The sequence below is a fragment of the Aphelocoma coerulescens genome, chromosome 1 (genome assembly GCF_041296385.1).
Source record: "Aphelocoma coerulescens isolate FSJ_1873_10779 chromosome 1, UR_Acoe_1.0, whole genome shotgun sequence".
Lineage (NCBI taxonomy): Eukaryota > Metazoa > Chordata > Aves > Passeriformes > Corvidae > Aphelocoma > Aphelocoma coerulescens.
This window is the reverse complement of record NC_091013.1, coordinates 96,271,073-96,290,713: the sequence shown is the minus strand read 5'-3', so window position 1 is coordinate 96,290,713 and position 19,641 is coordinate 96,271,073. Positions and strand designations below refer to the sequence as shown.

The following is a 19,641-nucleotide window of genomic DNA, read 5'->3' as shown; positions in this document are numbered from 1 at the left end:
AATGCTGGCTGAAACCTGTTAAAAACTTAACCACACCCACTGAGTCATGCCATAGGAATTTTCCTATGAGACTAATCTCAAAGATGTTTTGGGCTTTCTGGTAATGAAGGAAGCAGCTGTCCTCCACCCAATAAATAGGGGGGTTTGGAGGGGGCAAAGAGTATGACTTAAAATAACCAATAGTGATGTATATATTTTTCCCTTGCTGGGTCAGAATCTTTTGGAACAGCCTTCTCTGTAAAAGGGGTCTATTCTCCTCCTTTAGGAAGGTGACTTAGTTTCACAAGTCTCCAGTAAGTTAAGTTATAAAATACTACATTCTTCCGTGTCAGACTCTTGATGAAAGCAAGTGGCATGATTTTTTCTTTTTTAAGTGTAAACCAAAAAAAGGCCCTTTTCTCTGACCCTACCAGAAAAAGAGGCACAGCAGAACTGAAGAGAACTTGCCAATGGCTTCCATCATCACCATGATATTAAATGCCATATGGCATTTTTAGCACAGCAATGTCTGGTGCCACAAAAGCCAATCCTCAGTGACTAATACATGGTGCTCTGCTTGGCTGCTCATCAAAGTGGCTGTACCTGCAAGCAAATTTGACCTGGGTACACTTGCAGCAGTTGTACTGTACCTTAATCTTCCTATTCCTTTGGGATTAATGTTTAAAATTCCTGATAGAACCACAGATTGCTGCTGTAGGAACTACTATAAACATGCAAACATAGTAACCTCAGTTAAAGCTTCTGTCAAATCTTTCATGATCATTAATTATCTGAACTTTGTCTCTACATCAGAAGAGCTGCTGAGAAGTTCTGCTCTGCTCCCTTTCCTACTACACACCCTACAGTTCTTGTGGCTCTTTGCTTGACTTCTTTTTCTTGATCTTGACTTCGAGGACATTCTCATTTACAGGTGCTGCATGAGGTGAAGGTGTGGGTGAAATTTTGAATTTACTGAATCTAAAAATTACTCACAGTGAATGAGTTATGATGCAAAGGGAATAACCTCACAGAGATGTAAAAATAATGACCATTACAGCCTATTGTCAAACTTCAGATATCTAGTCTTCAATTTACATGAAATGCAAAAATGGTATAATAATAATAAAAAATTTTAAAATACCAATAAATACTTGCTTCCAATAAAAAGTAAATTTGGAAAATAAAAAAACACTAACTGTGGGAAGTGCAGTTCTGTATTTAGTATTTTGAAGTCTAATCAAAGCCTAAGCTACGAGTAATGAAGGATGGAAACTGTTAAACAGGGCAATTTCAACTTTGTCCTTCTGTGGCTGTATTTTTAGGTGTGGGAAAGAGTTTGTTTAACCAGCTTGCTAGCAAACAGCCTGAGCCATTGCTAGAGAACTCAAATGCTTTGAATTTGTCTGTACTGTGTAGTCTGTAGGGACAGTTATAATTTAGGGTCTTACTATGTTCAAATCTTACTGATTTCATGTTTCTTTCTGAAACATACCTATCTGCTTGTCTAGTGGGAAATAGCCTTTTATGCCAGTAACTTGCAAGATCTGTTTTAAGTCTACTGTTTGAAAAAAAAAAAAACAAACCAGATACCCAGATGTAGAAAATTCAACCTTATAAAAGAAGAAAAATTTAATTCATCCAGAATATCATACTTATTGTTGGAAGTAGGTGTGTACAATTTGAGAAGAGGCTCCCTCTTTTTCAATAGTCCAGTTTCAGTTGCAACAAGGATTTATGACTAAAAAAAAATGCAAATCATCCTAGTTGCAAACTCTTGCACTGATATCCTTACTGTTGTTCTCTACAGAAAGAAATCCAAGGTGAATATGCTGCTAGACTGACTTAACATGAGGCCAGCTGCTCCCATGGTGCATATCAGTTGTAAGCCTGGGCAAATACAGAAATCTCTTAGTAAAGAAGACAAACTAGAACAGAGAACACAAACAGTAGAAGCAAAATTCTTTGTTGGGTCAAACTGAATTTTTCCTGGCAAAAATTAAAGACATAGGGGAAAAAAGTGGGCTTTATTTGAGTCAGTCCAAAATTTTAAGTCAGACATCATTAATGCAGTTTTTGAAGAGAGGAAGCTTGTATATCCTCATATGGTCCTTAAAATGATTTTTTTTCAAACCACAAGCCAGTGGTTTTAGACAAATTCATTAAAACACTGAAATTAGGTTTCACAGTATTTAGAAAACAAACATATTTCTTTTTTTTTTCCTGTAATTTCACTGAATTCAGCATCTGTACAAATAGTTTTGGGTCCTGCTGAATAATTGTTTTTGACAAACATCGACTGGAGAAACACCCAATTCTAACAAGGGACATTTGCTTTTCTGCTAAGAAAAAATACAGGTTTAAAATATGTGACTGTATTTAGGTTTAAATCAACATGATTATCTGTCTTCTGAAGCACTTCTGAAGTGCCAGGGCAAACCGAAATGCCCTTCAACATTCTTACTGCCTTTTGGTTTGTTCATGATCACAGTAGTCACACAGCCTGCCTTCTCTTAACAGTGTACACAATGTGTTCTTGTTTGGGCTGTCATCAAACACATACATCTTCTTTTGTGTAACTTGTTCTCTGAAAGAAAGCTTCAGTTTCTCTGCCATCTTTTCTTTTTGCCTGCTCATATTTTTTTTTTTTTTTTGCATAGCACATCTGCTTTCGGTTTCTAAACTGAGCTGTTTCACAGGTTAATCTTTCTTGGCTTTAGTGCCCACTTGCAGAAGTGAAGATATTCGGCTGGTGGCCTCTGTTCCCAGTTGTGCCTGGCAGATTTGGTAAGTGCCCCCCACTGTCTTTTACCTACTTCAGAACCACGTGTTCACTGCGGATTCAATAATTAACTCCTTGTTTGCCCGTGAAGTCTGTTCACCCTGCATTAAACAAAGTGTGCTCACTGGGCCACTGTGCATTGATTTGTGTGTTTGAATGAGAGGGAGACTTAGGACATTATTAGCAACTGATTCCACAATTGTACAACTTTTCCTTCTCTGAACTAGCTCGTTCTGTCACCAGTTGTGAAATCTGTTGGCAGGCATCAGGATATAACTGCCCTCTGGCACGTAGGATATTGGTTTTGATGAAGTAGAACCAAGTTTCTTGTGGACCCTAATCTGTTATTTGCAGCAAGTTGCACATCAACACTTTACATCTCTTTTTAAAGATCTGTTCTTGATAACTCAGAATCAGCCTAGGTTGTTTCACCCAGCCTAGGTGGAAAACTGGCAATGCCAGTTACTTTTACAGGTCAGCTTTTAGAGCAGGACTGCAAGTATACCCCTAGTGTGTTTTCTCATGTAGCATAACAAGAAGTCAGGACCATAATTACGGGGTGTCAGAAGACAGTAATCTGCCCAGCTGGAAGATGCAGACCTGCTCTTAGTGTTTAAAGGTATTGCTTAGGCTTCTCTTTCCATGCTTGGTTTTCATTTGGCATTTCAGTATCAGTACATCAGGTTTTGTTTTGGGAATAGCATTGTGCTGCAGAGAATGTCTTGCTAGCCTGCACAAGACCCACATTCCTCCATGCATGGCTTTTGACCTCATGATTTTTTGAAGACATTGTTGACTTGTAATTTACATTTGAACAGGTGGTTAGGCAATGAGGATAAAATACAAAGTTTGCAGCATGTGCAGTTGTGAAGTAGAAAAAAAGATCACAGCTAAATATATGAATAGCCAATAAAGTTGTGTTGTCTTGGGAGACTCCAGCCTGAAGAATATATTCTGTAGTCACTTGTCATGGACTAATAGTAATAGCTTGCAGGCCACCAATGTTAATTAAAAAAATTACATGTATGTATTAGACTTTCACAACATCAGACAGGCTATAATTGCAGATACTAGAAATTAATGGTCAGGTGGAAGGGAACAAGGTCTTTGGATTATTAATAATGATTTTCAGAACACTGAAACTTCACAAAGCCTAGAGTGATGGAATAGCTTAAATAAAAGAAGAAAAAATAAAAAAAACCTAAGGCTGATGCAGATAATTTAAAGCAGGTCAATTTTACATTGATGCTTGAAGTGTGGAAAGAGGAGAAAATAACCAAGCAGCCAGTACTGGACTTCTTGTTCTTAAAGGATTAAAGAAGGGTAACAAATGGTAATCAATGTAGCTTAAAGGAAAGTATCTCTAGTGCAATTTAATACTGCTCTTTAAAATATCAATATTATCATCGACACTTATAAAAGAAATTCTTTCTACTTTTAGAGTGATACTGCATAATTATTTGACTAAGAAATTTCAAAAGTATGACTCCCAAATTCCTTGAAATGGATAAAAGAGAAGTAACCAGTTGATATCAGCTTTGATGATTCCCAGCTCACAGACACAAAGCAAGGGGGGTTAAACAGGTAATCTGGGTATTAATTTTTAGCTTGCAATATTTTAGCTTTTTGTTACAAAGGAAAATTATTAGAAGTCTACTTAAAATGGAAATTTCAAATGCAAACACTTAGTTCATTAAACAAAATCACAGGAAGACTTGATTAAAGAAATATACCATGATGTCTGTAGTCTTACACTGTCTAAGTGAGAATGATTGTTTTCAGGTTTATGCACCAAATGATCCTGAATTTTGGTAGGGAGCATTTAGCTATTGGTCCTCATCAATTTTTATTTTTCCAGCCATCTTCCCTATTTCTTCTAAGGCCATGTGGTACCATATAGTTTGGATAAAATTAACCAAGCTGTCAGGCCATTCTGCAGATAAAAAATATATTAAACCTAGCATTGATCAGGTTTTCTTTCGAAGTAATCCAGTGAAATGTCCTTTTTGTCTAGTTCTGGAGTGGAGTTATTTTGATTTGGGGATTTAGGTAATTTTTTCATGAAAATATTAGCAAAACAGTATTGAAAATGTTGTTTCTATATTCTGTCCACAAAAGAATAGATAGGGTTTTTTCTTTTTCTAGTAATCGAGTGTGTGGGAAACACGATCAACAATTCACTTGTTGTTTTGACAAACTTCTTAGCACTGGCAAAAGCAGGGAAACATTTTTGGTAATATAGTCGACGTTGGTAATTATCTTATCAAAAGGTATTTTCCTAATCATTTCTTGTTAGATAAACGTCAACAGACCCTAGTCAAGACTAGATTAAAAGTCTCTGCACTGACCTGGTAGCTGCCACTGAGAAGCCCATTGGTTACCCATTACCTGAGGTATTTGGGAGTGTAGTGGGAACCAAACTGAAGCTGGCAACATTTGGAAAGGCGGCTGCCTTACTGTTACGAGCATGCAGTACATGGTGATCTGAACTAGATTTTAGCTCTGCACCCACTTCTAGTCCCCATACCTAATCCTTCACTATTTTGCTTTTAAAGTGGGAATGATTTCTTAGGAGGTGTAGCATCTACCTGGGAAATTTCCATCAGTGCCAGCCATGTGTGGGGTTTCTGTTTTCTGGGAAGATAGAAAATACGCCCCCCTTCTTCCTAACCACGCAGGTCAAACATCCTGTAATTGAAGTAATGTAAATAATCTTCTGCCTCTGATATCCTGCTGCTTCAGTACACAATGACCCAACCACCTAGTGGGGCTGAAGCTGCTTCTCCTTGGTGCTTGTCTCTTGCTGAAGGTGGTGTGGAGGAGGGGAAGGAAGGTAGTTTAAACAGTTTTTTATCTCTGTTGGATCCCTGTCAGTAAGGGGAGGCAGAGGTGAAGAGCAATGACCTGAGCATAGCAAATGCTGTTACCCTATTGCATCATAATTATTTCATTTCTGAGGGGAAGTTAGAAGCAGCAACAGCAATAAGAGCAGTGGTTTCTGCCTTGTCTTCCAGAGCAGCATCAACAGGCATCTCTACCATGACGCTGCACTGCATGCAGCTTTTTCTCTTGCTTCTGCTTGGTTCATGGTGGCCAGACTCAGAGCAGCATGTGGCGGGAGCTGTGAAGGTCAGGGAGCACTACATAGCTGCTCAGATCACTAGCTGGACCTACAAACTGGAACCTGAGGAAAAGTCCAGGTAACAAAGTACAGGATAAGAAAGATGAAATTAATCCTCCCTTGGGACTGAAAAGTGGTTTGTGTCTCCCATCTCTTGTGAAATTGCAGAGCCCAGGAGGACTTTGGAGCCAAATCTGCTGATTTCAGAGGAATTTGGTTGACTTTAAATAGCATGATCTGAACTAGAGCTGGTGACATATTAAAAGCTCCTTTTTATTTGCTTCGTTAGTGGATAGAATTATTTTTATGTTTTCAGAGCACTTCTGTTAAATAAGTTCCAGGGCTTGCTTTTGTCATTTTTGCATAGCTTAATTCTGGTTGCTTGGGGTTTTTTAATGTATTTATTTTAGGTACATGGATGTTGAGCAATGTTAAGTTGAGCATTATTTGGTAAGATTTCAAAAACTTTAGGACTTTAGAATTTGCTGAAGGAATAATGTTCCAGTTTGGATGCTATCACTTTCACTTAAATCAGAGGCAGATGAACTTTGGAACTAGTTGTGTGGTTTCTGAGTTGTTCAAGAGTTTTGTGAAATGTACATTCTGAGTTCTCATGAGTAAAAGTTGTAAGATCAAGTGTTGCTCTGCTTCATTAAATAAAAACACTGATTTCATTTTTTTCAGACCATATTGTATAGTGGCCAGCTTACCTGCATCCACCAATCAAGAATATAAAATATGTTATTTTTATTGCTACTACTATCCTTAGGATTATAAACACTGCAAGTGCAGTGCTACAGATTACAGAAATTGGGTGTAATTTTAAATTCTGTTTGAATTAGGAGGAAAAATTACTAAAAATTAAACATTAAAATTAATTAAAAATTACTTGTTCTCTGACATTAAAAGTTTTTTGGATACTGCTGCTTTTTTTATATACATTTATATATAGGTAGATGTTTTTTATTTTGTGATTTTTTTTTTCTAAACATATATTGCATTTCAGGATAATATGGAAAAAATGTTTTCAGTTCAGATTATGACTTTGCAACTATTTTTTTTTTCAAGATTTAATTATAACAAAGTTTCTCTGATTTCTGAAACACCCTTGAAAATTTAATACAGCTGGTAAAAGCACAGAGTCAAACTGGCAAGACAGAAGAAAACAGGATTCAAATGTAGGAATGTGAAGCCAAATGCCATTTAGGTATTGACCTGGACATGTGAATTTACTAGTGAGAACTTCATTCTTCTCTGCACTGGATGCATCAATATAAGCATCAACTGCTGTTTTGTGAAATTCACATTGTGGATGTTTTCGTGCAATAGAAACTCACAAGACTGTCTCAAACCTCAGCTGAAGTACACTGAGATAACCCAGCAGTATTTTATATGCAATGTCTATTGAATTACCTTGCCTAAGTATTTAGAGCAAGTCACATCCTAAATGGGTCTAATGAAATTTGTAGAGCTTAAAGAAATTTAACTAAAACCCAAAACAAACAAGCAAACAAAACCCAACTAAATTTAACTAAAACCCAAAACAAACAAGCAAACAAAACCCAACTAAACTACCAACTAAAAAAAAAAAACCAAAACAAAACAGAGAAGCAAAAATCCTCACCACAGAAATATACTCACTGAGGAAGGGTTAGTGGCTTGGATCCCAAAGAGTATGTAACTTGTGCTGATTTCAGTAGAAGCTGATACTTTGGTACTTTTAGTTCTAAATAACTGAAGAGAGGCTGAAAAAAAAAATGGGTTCTTCCTGAACTATTTCCTTAATTTTCCAATCATACAGGCTAGAAAATGATACCTAACATCTTTGAGTGTTTGTCTTATCTTCTCAGAGGTTTGTTACCATGTACAAGTGATATTTATTTATAAAGCACTTCAGAGCTAAGTGAAAATGTATTATCTCTGCATCATGCAGTGTTGCTGCTGCAGTTCCTAAAAGTTACGTAACTAGACCTGCTTGCATAGTGTGAGATTTCTGGAGTGCTAACTCGCTGTGTATTTTGTTCCCCCTCGCTATACAGTTGGCACTGATAAATTTCCTCTTCTACCCCACAGTCTTACATGCATATTCTCTTGAACATTGCCACATTAGGGCAGCTCTTGTCAATGAAGGTTATGGATTTCATCCTTCCCCTTAAAGAGTTAAACAAAATTTTATCAGCGACTTTAAGGAGAGGGGAATTAATTGAAACATGAACTGCTTCTGCCTGACTGCTGTGGCAAGAGCGGGTCGCAGAGGAATTTACATGAGATCTCTTCCAAAGGAGATCTCCCCCTTATGGACCCTGGATGTCACTGAAGTGAGCTCTCTCTGTTCTCTCTGCTCAGCCTCCCCATGCTTGAGCAGCCCATCAGCTCCTCTCTGTCAAATGTGCCTGAAAGGGCATTACAAAGAAAGCAGGTGGAATTACTGTTGGAGTCAGTCATCATACATACTATAGTATATCAACCAATAAATATGAAGGGCTATTATCCTTTCAGCCCTCTTCTTGTCATTATTTCCATTGCAGAAGTGTCGTGTGCTGGTTTCCTTCTGCTTGCCTAAATATTTTCTAAAAAAACATTGTGTGGTCTGCTGGGTGCCAAATCGTTTACGTAACAAGACTAAGGGCACTTGCAGTGTTTCTCATTTTCTAACTTGCTGTGAGATCCTTTGCTGTTGTCAGAGAACAGTTTTGTGCTTGCCTCCAGAGTCATTCCTGTGACAGGAGCTTGCTGTTAGTGCTGTTGTAGAGCCCTTCTGGTGAGTCTTAAAGTTCAAACATAGGGCTGAATAAAAAGAAATTCATGTTTCTTTCACTGTGTTTTGTCAGATGCTTTCTAGGTTAAGTATGGTTGAGACATCTTCCTCTGTGTCTTGGACAAAACAAAGGCATCTTTACCCCAGAATCAAAAGGACCTGTAAAAACCACCAGTAAAATCAATGGTGAACTGTTCCTAGGTAGGGATATTGGATGCCCCATACGAAATTATCTGGGTCAGGAACATCATAGATTCAATAGAGTAAGAGGGAGAAGGGAAGACACTACAAAGAGTTGGACTGTGTTTGCTTTGCCTTCAGCAAAATGTGTAAGTGATTAAACGTATTTCCAAGATTCATTTTTTGAGATATCCATTAAACAACAGCGGCATCTCTGAGAATCTTTCTCCTTTCAGTATTTTTTTGTAACTCTCTTGGTTTCAGATTGGAACATTCAGATCCTGTGTTTAAGAAAATTTCTTACAGAGAATATGAAGTGGATTTTAAAAAAGAAAAACCAGCAAATACATTTGCAGGTAAACAGGAATGAAATGTTCTGAGTATTTTCATTTGTTGCTTGTTTTAAAGCCAGTGGCAACCTAAGCAAGCTTGCATTTTTGTGTCCATTATTTGTATATAAACCAAATAGACACAGGGGTTGAGGTCTCTACAGTGCAGGAATGGGGCTTCCAAAGGCCATAGAGAGGTTGGGCTTTCAGAGGATGTGGCTGTCTGCACATCAGTTGCACCATACAAAGTGGTTCCCTTTGTTTTCAGCATCTGATGAACTTACCACATGCATTTAGATTTGTATGGCACAGCCACAGTGATGACACTGTACATTCACATGGAAAGAGCCTAAGGCCTAAAGCTAAATATTTAGAAAATAGTTTAAAAGAGACTAACAAGCCAAAAGTTGTCTTAGCAGGTTTTTCAATTGCTATTTTTTGCAACCTGGGGAGTAGGGATACAAGCTCTTAAAATCTTTTGCAGGAAATGCCTCAAGAAATTTGCAGTGTGGAACTGATTATTTATTTGGATAACATTTGGGGATTGAAAGATCTCTTTGTTCTGTGACTTCTGGCATTCAGAGTGCTACTAAAGTAATGTGTTTGGATGCCTTTCTCTAAGCTCTTAAACTATATAATGTTTATTTTCTAAAACTATTTAATTTAATTGTATGTGAAAGATTCCTGGAAATTTCCAATGAACTTCAAGATGAATCTTTTGATAAAGTTTCTGTATCTGTAAATAACTTTTTTTCCCCTTAATCTACTATTTCCTGTGATTTTTAAGTGCTAGTTGCCAGATAGATAATTTATAACATTTCTGACTATGCACTGCAGGCTTTAAGTACCCATATGCCTTTTATGGGTAAATCTTCATTGCAGTGTTATTACATTCTTTATTAATTTTGTAACTTGTTCTTTGAGAGGTAATATCTTCTAATGTGGGAGAGAATTCTTTGTTTCACTAAACATACTGTTTTACTAATAATTTCCTCTTTCTTTGTCTTGAATAACTACAGGACTTCTGGGACCAACCCTGCGTGCTGAAGTGGGAGATACTTTAGTAGTTCACCTTAAAAATATGGCTGACAAGCCAGTCAGTATTCATCCCCAAGGCCTAGTTTACAGCAAAAATGAAGAAGGTAAATACTGTAAAAACTCTGTATTTTGCTCATTTACTTGTAGAGTACTGCATGAAATGTTGAGAGGGCTCCAGACCAATGCTTGAGGCTATGTGTAACACAAATATCTCTTGATCCTCGTTTGCAACTTCATGCCCCTTGTTAGCTCTTTTCCTGTTCGTCAGTGTAACACTAGGAGTATGAGTGTTATATGCACAGTCTCCTAACAGTACTGATCATGCTGTTCTGATACTCAGCATTTAATGCTCAGCTTTGTGGTGTTTTGCTCCACACCCTCACAAGACTAGCAAAAAGAGTTGATAAACTATGACCAAATGGACACTAAAATGTCTGCACCAGCACGAAGTGAGTTTGGTTGCTCACGCTTCTTGGATTGCCCTGCCTTGGGTGCTGAGCCAGAGCTCTGACTCACAGTTTACAAATTTATGCAAGGCTTTGTTTGCTGTGTGGGTACAAAAAAGAGTTTTGCAAGTCCATCTCGTTGAGTTTAACAGAACATCTTATTGGAAGTGATGGGCAGTTCAGTTTGACTCTCTTATTAATTAATGTGCCTTTTGCACCTCGGATTTCAGTTCTCTGTCTCCCCTTTATCATATTGCAGATCTGTTGGATATGGCAGGCATAGACATGAGCCATTACTGCTCAATATGTGGATATGCAGTGTACAAAAGGCCTAAGGCAGCAAGGCAGTGCCAGCCCAGGCAGCGCTTTATGAGAGAGAGTTAAAAAGGTGACAGAGTGAGCAGCATTCCTCTGCAGAGCATCAATGAGCAGAGGCTGAGGCTTCATGCCATCCTAACCCTAGTCAGACTGATGAAGAGCCCAACCTTTTGGCAGTGATGATACTTCTAGGAAATCTTGAATCTGTAAGGCACAGGATGGTTGTGGAATAGCTACCCTCCCCCTGCTACTCTCAACAGTGTGTGAGTGGAATCATGAGTTATCTCTTTGAAGCTGAAGTATAAGCAAGAAACAAACCAAGCTTTTGGAACTGATTGTAGGAGGATACTCCAGGTGTTTTAATTGCTCTTTGTCTTCATGCCACCCTACTGTCTCTTTTCTTGGCAGGCTCCCTTTATGATGACAGAACAACATCTGCAGAAAAACGAGATGATGCTGTACTGCCAGGGCAGGTCTACACATACGTGTGGGATATATCAGAAGAAGTTGGTCCACGAGAAGCTGACCTTCCTTGTCTTACTTATGCTTACTATTCTCATGAGAACATGACAATGGATTTTAACTCTGGCCTGATTGGAGCACTGCTGATCTGTAAGAAAGGTAATGAAATGCTGTAAGACTACTATAAGGTAATATATTTTCATTTCTTAACAAAGTTAAGGTTGTATGATAATGAGAAAAGATATATTATTTTCTTTTTCACATCTTTATGTGCAGTGTAAAACAAATGGTTTTCAACATCATTCTTTTAGATGTTAAAGTTTTTAAATGCTAGCTGTCCATGCAGTTCCATCCTATAATTATGGGATGGGCAGAAAACATTAATAAATAGATACATTTGCCTGTGCTGGTTGCATTTTCAGTTGCTTAACTGCTAAATATATGCCCTTCGTGTCATAAAATAAATATTTTTTAAAACTTCATTCAAAATGGTTTGGCCATTTCAGAGAATAAGGCAGGAAACAATTGTTTTACCCATTGTCTTTTAAAGGATGTTTGATCAAGAACCTGGAACACTCTCTCTTGTGTAACAAGGGTTTAAAATTGCAGAGCAATGTGTCTTTTGCTAGTCATTTGAAGATATGGCCAAATTTAAACAGATGATTGTTCTTGCTTGCAATCAGAAACTTTAGATTTTAGCAATCTGAACCATTGAATTCTATCTCCACTGATAAGAACTGGTGTCTTGTAGCACTTTTAAGTAGCTGCTAGATACATATCCCTGGTTTGAGGGACAATTGAAACAACATGCCATCGTGTAAGCTACTTAAATACTTACTGGTCCCTTAAATCCTAAGTTTTTCCAAGTTATATATCCTTGTAGTGAAAGCACTGTGACTTATTTAGCTTGGGTTAGTTTAGCTTTTAGATTTAATTTTGAGTCAAAAATTTTGTGTAGACTGTAGACTGCATGGACTTGGACCTCAAAAACTTGCCTGAAAGTAAACAGAGCATTGGTTCAGCGTGGGTTGCACAAGGATACTCTCCTCACTGACACAGAGCCACTTAATTGCAGAACACACCTACTCATATCACCTCAAAGGAGTGGCATTAGTATTAATTATGTTCCTCCTGAATTTTTCTGATGATTGGTGCTTTTAGTATTATCTAGGACTTGTTATTTTCCTCATTTTCTTGGGTTTTCTTTCTCTGGGTTTCTGTGTATATACACATTTTATGGCATACTGGTTGAGCTAATTTGGGCAAATACTTTGAAACTACTTCCTTCTCAGGCTTCTCAAATGCATGCATTGTGGGCTTGAGTAGGGTATGAATTTGAGATGGACTGGTGTGACTGCTATCTTCAAGACAATTTGAGCACATGTTTCTAGCTAGAGCAAAGTCAAACTGCTCAGTATGCATATTTTTAAGATTTCTGAACACAGTTTTTTGACTGAGCACTGTGTCTGGTAGATGTGCCTGGCATGGAGTTAAGTTTCTTCACAGCAATGCATATGGTGCTGTGTTTTGGATTTGTGGCTTATTAGCATTGATAATACACCCACCCATGTTTGAGCTGTTGCTGAACAGTGCTTTCACAGTGTCAGGGCTTTCTCTTTTTCCTGCTCAGACCTCCCCAGATAGTGGGCTGGGGGTGGACAAGAGTTTGGGAGGGGACCCATCTGGACAGATGAAACAAATTGACCAAAGGGTTGTTTTCTACCATTAACATCATTCTCCAATAAAATCTGGAGGCAGAGGAAGAAGCAGCAGTGTGGGGAGAACAAGGGGTGTTGACTTCCCAGGTGACTGTTTTTGAGAGGGTGACTGTTTTTGAGAGACTGATTGGGCATCAGTCAGCTTGTGGGAGATGATGAGTGATTTCTTCTGTGCTGCTTGTTTTTTTCCCCTTTCCTTCACCTTTGAACCATCTTTATTGACCCATGAGTTTTCTCATTTTTGTTCTTCCTGTTCACTCTCCTGTCCTGTTGGGGACTGGGAGGCATTGAAGTGGGTGTTTGGCTGCTGGTTGGGGTCAACTGCCCACAATCAAAACATTTAAGAGGTGGTAAGGTTACATTAAGTGGACTTTTGAGTTAAAGCACTGCCTGACTGTTGTTTGCATGACAAGTAGATAAATTCCTCTGTTGATCTGAGGCTTCTTTCATGAAGAAAAACAGAACTTTGTAACTTCTCATAAACAAAAAGGATTATATTTATTTCTTTCAATGCCTCTTTTCCTAAATAGAATAATCAAGTTGCCACATTTTTAATTCCTGTAATCCAGAGGGACCGGATTATGAAAGTTTTGAAAGTAGCAAGTGGAAGTATTTGAGTGATCTGTAGAAAGAATCAGTACAAATCACACCAGTTCTGTGTAACATGTCCAGAATGAATTTTTCCTCAACAGAAATTGCATCTGTATCACAAAATCAACCAGGACAGTTTCTTGTAACTGATCCAGTGCAGCAGTGTCTGTTGAAGTCTTTTGTGTGTAAGTGTTGTTTGCTGAGTGGTCAGTTTTAAGCTTTTTAAAGGTACTGGTGACCTCAGTGCAGTGCTTGAAAAGGTGCTGTTCACACTGCTGGTGACTCTGCCAGCACTATTCTCCTTGCCTCACAGTCTGAAAAGCGAGGGTAGCACCTGGTTGTGAACAGAAGGTGTTTGACACTCCCCTTCATTAAGGTGATCTCTGTAACACATTGCCAGAAATTGTCTGAGACAATTCTTTGCATGATGTTTATCTTCTCTGGAATACTTCAGACTTTTGATTTGGTGGTTAGCCAATCCAAAAGTACTTTCAGAAATAAAATCACATTATGAGCATTCTTAAGGCTTTGTTTTGATCAGGCTCAGCCAGTACATGCTAACAGGTGAAACAAGCTCCTTAAATGTACATTAATGCAACTGCATGGATGTGAAATCTGCTTTATTTCTGCTTCAAATTAAGACCTGTTGTTTCTCCTTCATAGGAAGTCTAAATGAGGATGGGTCACAGAAACATTTTGACAGGGAATATGTACTGATGTTTGGTGTGTTTGATGAAAACAAGAGTTGGCAAAGTTCAGCATCGGTCAAGTACACAATTAATGGCTATACTGATGGAACGTTACCAGGTACCATTCAGGCTTATGTGAAATGAAACTAACATTTATGAACACTGAATATTACCTTTAGTTGCTTTTCATGCACAAGAATGGGAATGTGGAGAAATGGGATACAGCCTTTTTTAGAATATGTCTGTGAGCATCTAAATTCTGGAAGAAAAACTGTGCTGCTGAAAGGAAGTCATGCTAAATTACTGAAAGGAACAATGGGATTGATTCTAGGAAGACTTCTGCTTGAAGAAAAAGATTCCTAACTTAAAATAAAGGACATAAGAGGTTCCTCATTTTTTTAATAAGCTGATGGCGAGAGAGTGATTTGATTAAGTGAATTGTTGGTTCTACAGCATATAGAACATACTGGGTGAAAAACTTCCCGAAAGTGGAAAGTCTGTTATCATTAAAATACTCAATTAAGTCAGAAGACTAGGAAGATGGTGGTGGGGCTATTCTGTTGCTAGTGCTTTTCCCTTGTTCTACTAAGGAACAACTTTCATATCTCTCTCCCATCCATTGAGCAAATTAAAAAGGTTGTCTTAAGTGGGGATTTTTTTGAGCAAATATTGGAGAAGGTAGTTACTGTCACTAGGTACCACATAATTCTTTAGCTTAGATCCTTGCTTTGTTCTTCTCCCTTCCTGTCCTGCTTTCCCCTCACTCCCCAAGCAAGGACAGGTCAGCTTTCCAAAAGAAGGCACTTGCTATTTTTCCTTTTTTTGCCAGCTCACTGTAAGTGTTTGTCACTTGCAGGTAATATTTAAACACCTATCTTCCACTGACATGCAGGATTTTGGCATCTGTTTCATTTACACACTTCTGAAACTTCCTCTTGTTGCAAACATCAATCACAGCAATTTTTTTTTTTTATGTTTTCAGTGAAGATTCACTTCAAACCTAGGGTGCATAGGGAACTTGCATATTTGCCTGTATTGTGAACCCTACTCTCATGTCTCTTTCAGATTTAGAGGCTTGTGCATATGACAACATTAGCTGGCACTTGATAGGAATGAGTTCCAAGACAGAAATCTTCTCCATTCATATCAATGGCCAGTCCATGGAGCAAAGACATCGCCGAGTTTCTGCCGTTAACTTGGTGGGAGGAGCCTCAACCACCGTAAACATGACAGTGACTGAGGAAGGAAGGTGGCTCATATCTTCTCTTGTCCAAAAGCACCTGCAAGGCAAGGAAACATCTATTTATTAGGCACCTGTAAAGCTGTTCTTCTCTATGTCCCAAATGGCTTCTACTGTTTTGCAATGGTACCGTTAATCTGTTTCAGATGGCTTTGTCATTTTGCTAAGAAACTGCCCAAGAACAGGGCATTCTGTTGGAAGTGCATGATGAACTGAAAGATGTTCTTATCTGCAGCTTTACTGCAGTGTGCACATCACACTGCAACAGTGATTCAATGCTCCAGCATCTAAGTCTCTATGAGCTGTTCAGATAAGCAACATTGTAAAATGAGTAAGAAACCACCTGTTTCCTGAGAAACTGAGTGCTCTCAGCTAAGGGTACTTCAACCTCATGAAAATATTTCCTGTTCATCATTTGGAAGTGGTATCTTTCAGCAATGGTCGGAATTGGGTTTTAAAGAATGAGAAAAATATCTCTAAGAGCTGGAGATACGTTTTGGGGGTAAAAAACAGCTGAAGTCATAAGAGTTCCTCAGATGGGAATTGACTGTGTTCCTGTTTCCTCTCAACTAGTTGGAATGCATGGTTACCTCACTGTGAGGGACTGTGGGGACAAAGAGGTGAAGAAGAGTCGTCTCTCCTATAGAGAGCGTCTTATGGTCAAAACCTGGGAGTATTTCATTGCTGCAGAGGAAGTTACCTGGGATTACGCCCCAAATATTCCAGACACCCTTGACAGGTAAAATAATACTTTGTCAATACAATAGGGAATGTTACCATGAAATCACAGGATAATTCTGGTTGGAAAGAACCTCTTGGTATCCAACAGCAAAGTTGGATCCAGTTGCACTGGACCTTATCCAGTTGCATTTTTATTGTTTCCAAGTACAGGGAATCCTCAGCTTCCCTTGGCACCTTTGCAACTTCACAGGATAATTCTGGTTGGAAAGAACCTCTTGGTATCCAACAGCAAAGTTGGATCCAGTTGCACTGGACCTTATCCAGTTGCATTTTTATTGTTTCCAAGTACAGGGAATCCTCAGCTTCCCTTGGCACCTTTGCAACTTCACAGTGAAAAAGTTTTTCCTTGTATCTAATCATCCTTCCTCATGTTGCACCTTGTCTCATCTCTTCACTATGCAGCTCTGAGAAGCATGTGGTCCTGCTTTCTCTATAATGTCCATTTGATAGTTGAAGATAAAGATAAGATGCTCCCTTAGCTATGTCTTTGCATGACTGGATAAACTGGAATTTTGCTTCCATGCCAAGTGCTCTGGCTCCCTGATCGCCATGGTGGCCCTTCACTGGACTTTCACCAGTGTCAGTGACTTTCTTTGCTGAGAAGCCCAAAAGTGGACATCTTTTGCCTCTCACAGGGAGCCCAAAATAGGAAGATGACTTAGGAATTGTCCAAGGTAGCATACAAGCCAAATTTCTGAAATATTTTTCAGCATCAATTCTGCTAAAATAAACAATCTCTAAGAGGAAGGGAAAGGGAAGGAGGGAATATTTCTGGAGATTGAAAGTTTTTAAAAGTTCAGTACAATAAAGTGTTTAGGGAACAGGAGAAAGATCTCTCTATAAATGACCTCTGCAGGGTACCAATGTAGATGGAGTACAAGTCATAGTAAGTAAACATATTGGGCTATTTTGTTCAATTTGAGATAAATAGAAGGAATTCTGTAACATACACAATGTCATAGTATACAGTGATATCAGTGCACTGTGGGGTTAAATTTACAGTGTGTCAATTCCCCAGTGCTATTCATGCCTTTAGAAGCTGATATTCATAAGAACCTTTAAGGATTTAAGCAGAACAAAGCAAATTCCTTATTCTTTAAGGGTTATAGTTTCATATACCTCCTGGGAAATACAGTGTTTGTACAACTCCTTCTCCTTTGGCATGATTTGCTTCCCTTATGTGCTCTTGAACTGCATGGAGCAAATTTTTATATCTTTCCTGCCAGTCACACTGCCTTACTTAACCACCTCACTGCTCTGATTTTTCCTCCTTTGTTCAAAACTGCAGAATTTATGCCTGTTCAGTAACCTTTTTTGAAGTGCAAGTGACAACTTGTATACAGCTGCTCTGAATAAATTCCCAGTATTTATCCTAGTTTTGCTCTCAGCATTAACAATTTTAATTTTTGAAACCCCAGTGTAACACTATTTACTGTGTGGTGTGTGATTGGGATTGGGATTAAGATTGTGTTCCTATTTCTTCTGGAGTCTTTGCTACTGTAACCAAATTGTTTTGGTTTTTTCTCTGTGCTCAACTATGCCTTTGAAAAAGGAGAACAGTGATTTCTATCTTACCTTGAAAGTGTACCTGCTGCTTCAGTTTGTTTCTTTCTTGCATATACACTGTTAAATGTAAATTCTGATATTAATTGGTCATATGTAATACCAAAAAACAAGTAATGGTCCTAGATTCTTCTTACCTAATTTAGGTCAGAATTTGGGGTGAAAAGCATTAGGTTAGTTTAGGGTTTGGATTTTTTTCCCAGCAGTGAGATTTCTACCAGTTGCTTGAATACTAATTTTGTATTTTAACAGATTCTACTATTCAAGTTTTGTTGATAATTTTTCTTTTCCTTTATTTTTAAGGCACTATAAATCACAACACTTGGACAACTTCTCAAATCTCATAGGTAAAAGGTATAAAAAGGCTATTTTTAGGCAATATGCTGATGCCAGCTTCACTAAACGCCTGGAAAATCCTCGTCCCAAGGAAACTGGAATCTTGGGCCCTATTATCAGAGCTCAACTGAATGATAAAGTCAAAGTAAGTAACATAAATACAGAGATTATTTATACTATAGCATGATTTTCATTGAGGCAGAGACACAAAAGAACTAGTTTGCTTTGTGTTGTCTGTCAAAAAATATAGCTAATGTTGTAAATATTGGCCCTGTTAAAAGGTATAATCACAAGTAACAGTGTTTAGCTTGCATTTCTCAGCATTCCCTCTATAGTTTACATGATTGTGCTTTATTTTACAGCATAAACATGCTTCAGTCCCGCTCTGTAAAATATATGTTGACACTGGTCCAAAATGGGAAAAAACCCCTAGACCTGGGTGGACTTCTGGGGGGATGTGGATGTTGAGGCTGAACTTCATGAGCCCCTTGTTTCTTATGTTGATGTGTTTTCTGGCTGTTTTAGACAGTGGTACTCAGTTTCCATTATCAAATGTTCTTTCATGACATTATACCATGAAACTACAAAACATTTGCACTACAAGCTTGTGTTGCTGCAACATCCACTTGTCTTTCTGTTGTCATTTAATGATGCATCACAAAGTTCCTTGACCTTTAGCTTCTATAATTCCCACCATGACTCTGTGGCTCTGAATTTGGGTTTAGCAGATTCCTTTTTTTCTTTTCAATCTCTCTTTTTTTTTTTAATCCTGATTTTATCCAGAATAGGCAGGACATTTTGCTTTTTTCCTTACATATCCCCTTGGGGTTGTAGAATCTGGGACAAGGTTTGGTTTAAACTTGTTTTCTCCCATATTGAAGGTTCTTAAGAACTTCAGTCAGTAACTTCATATTTCCAGAGATAGTGTGTGCCTAGCAGCTAGGAGAACAAGGGTTCTGTTTAGGCTTCAGAGCACAGGTGTAAGCAGCTGAACTTCATTCAGTGGGCTCTACAAAGTCCAGCAGAATGGGACCATCATTTATTCCATGGGTTTATATATCAGACAGTATTTAAGACACCCTTTTGCCTTCCTGGCACTTGGGGATAAACCCAGTCAAATTCTACTGTAGTGGAAACTTCATTATGTATTCAGACAAAGATTTGTTGAATCCTAATTTTTTTTTCATTTGCTTATCAATATAGATTGTATTCAAAAATAAGGCCAGTCGACCCTACAGCATTTATTTCCATGGAGTGACACTTGCAAAGAATGCAGAAGGAGCTGATTATCCTCTGGATCCCACAAGTAAAAAATTTGTGAAATATATTTTTGCATATCACTAACTGGTGTGG

General features: G+C 38.2%; 1 protein-coding gene across 1 annotated transcript in view; it reads left to right on the top strand.

The window, feature by feature from the left end:
* The first annotated feature begins 5,703 nt into the window (after positions 1-5,703).
* The window catches only part of F5 (coagulation factor V), a 33,801-nt gene continuing 19,863 nt past the window's right edge, over positions 5,704-19,641 (top strand). Inside the window, exons 1-9 of the mRNA XM_069019859.1 lie at positions 5,704-5,958; positions 9,082-9,173; positions 10,166-10,288; positions 11,357-11,569; positions 14,383-14,526; positions 15,474-15,695; positions 16,222-16,387; positions 18,256-18,433; positions 19,492-19,594. Coding sequence (XP_068875960.1) covers positions 5,798-5,958; positions 9,082-9,173; positions 10,166-10,288; positions 11,357-11,569; positions 14,383-14,526; positions 15,474-15,695; positions 16,222-16,387; positions 18,256-18,433; positions 19,492-19,594 — 1,402 coding nt within the window. The 5' untranslated portion in view covers positions 5,704-5,797. The remainder of the gene's footprint in view (positions 5,959-9,081; positions 9,174-10,165; positions 10,289-11,356; positions 11,570-14,382; positions 14,527-15,473; positions 15,696-16,221; positions 16,388-18,255; positions 18,434-19,491; positions 19,595-19,641) is intronic.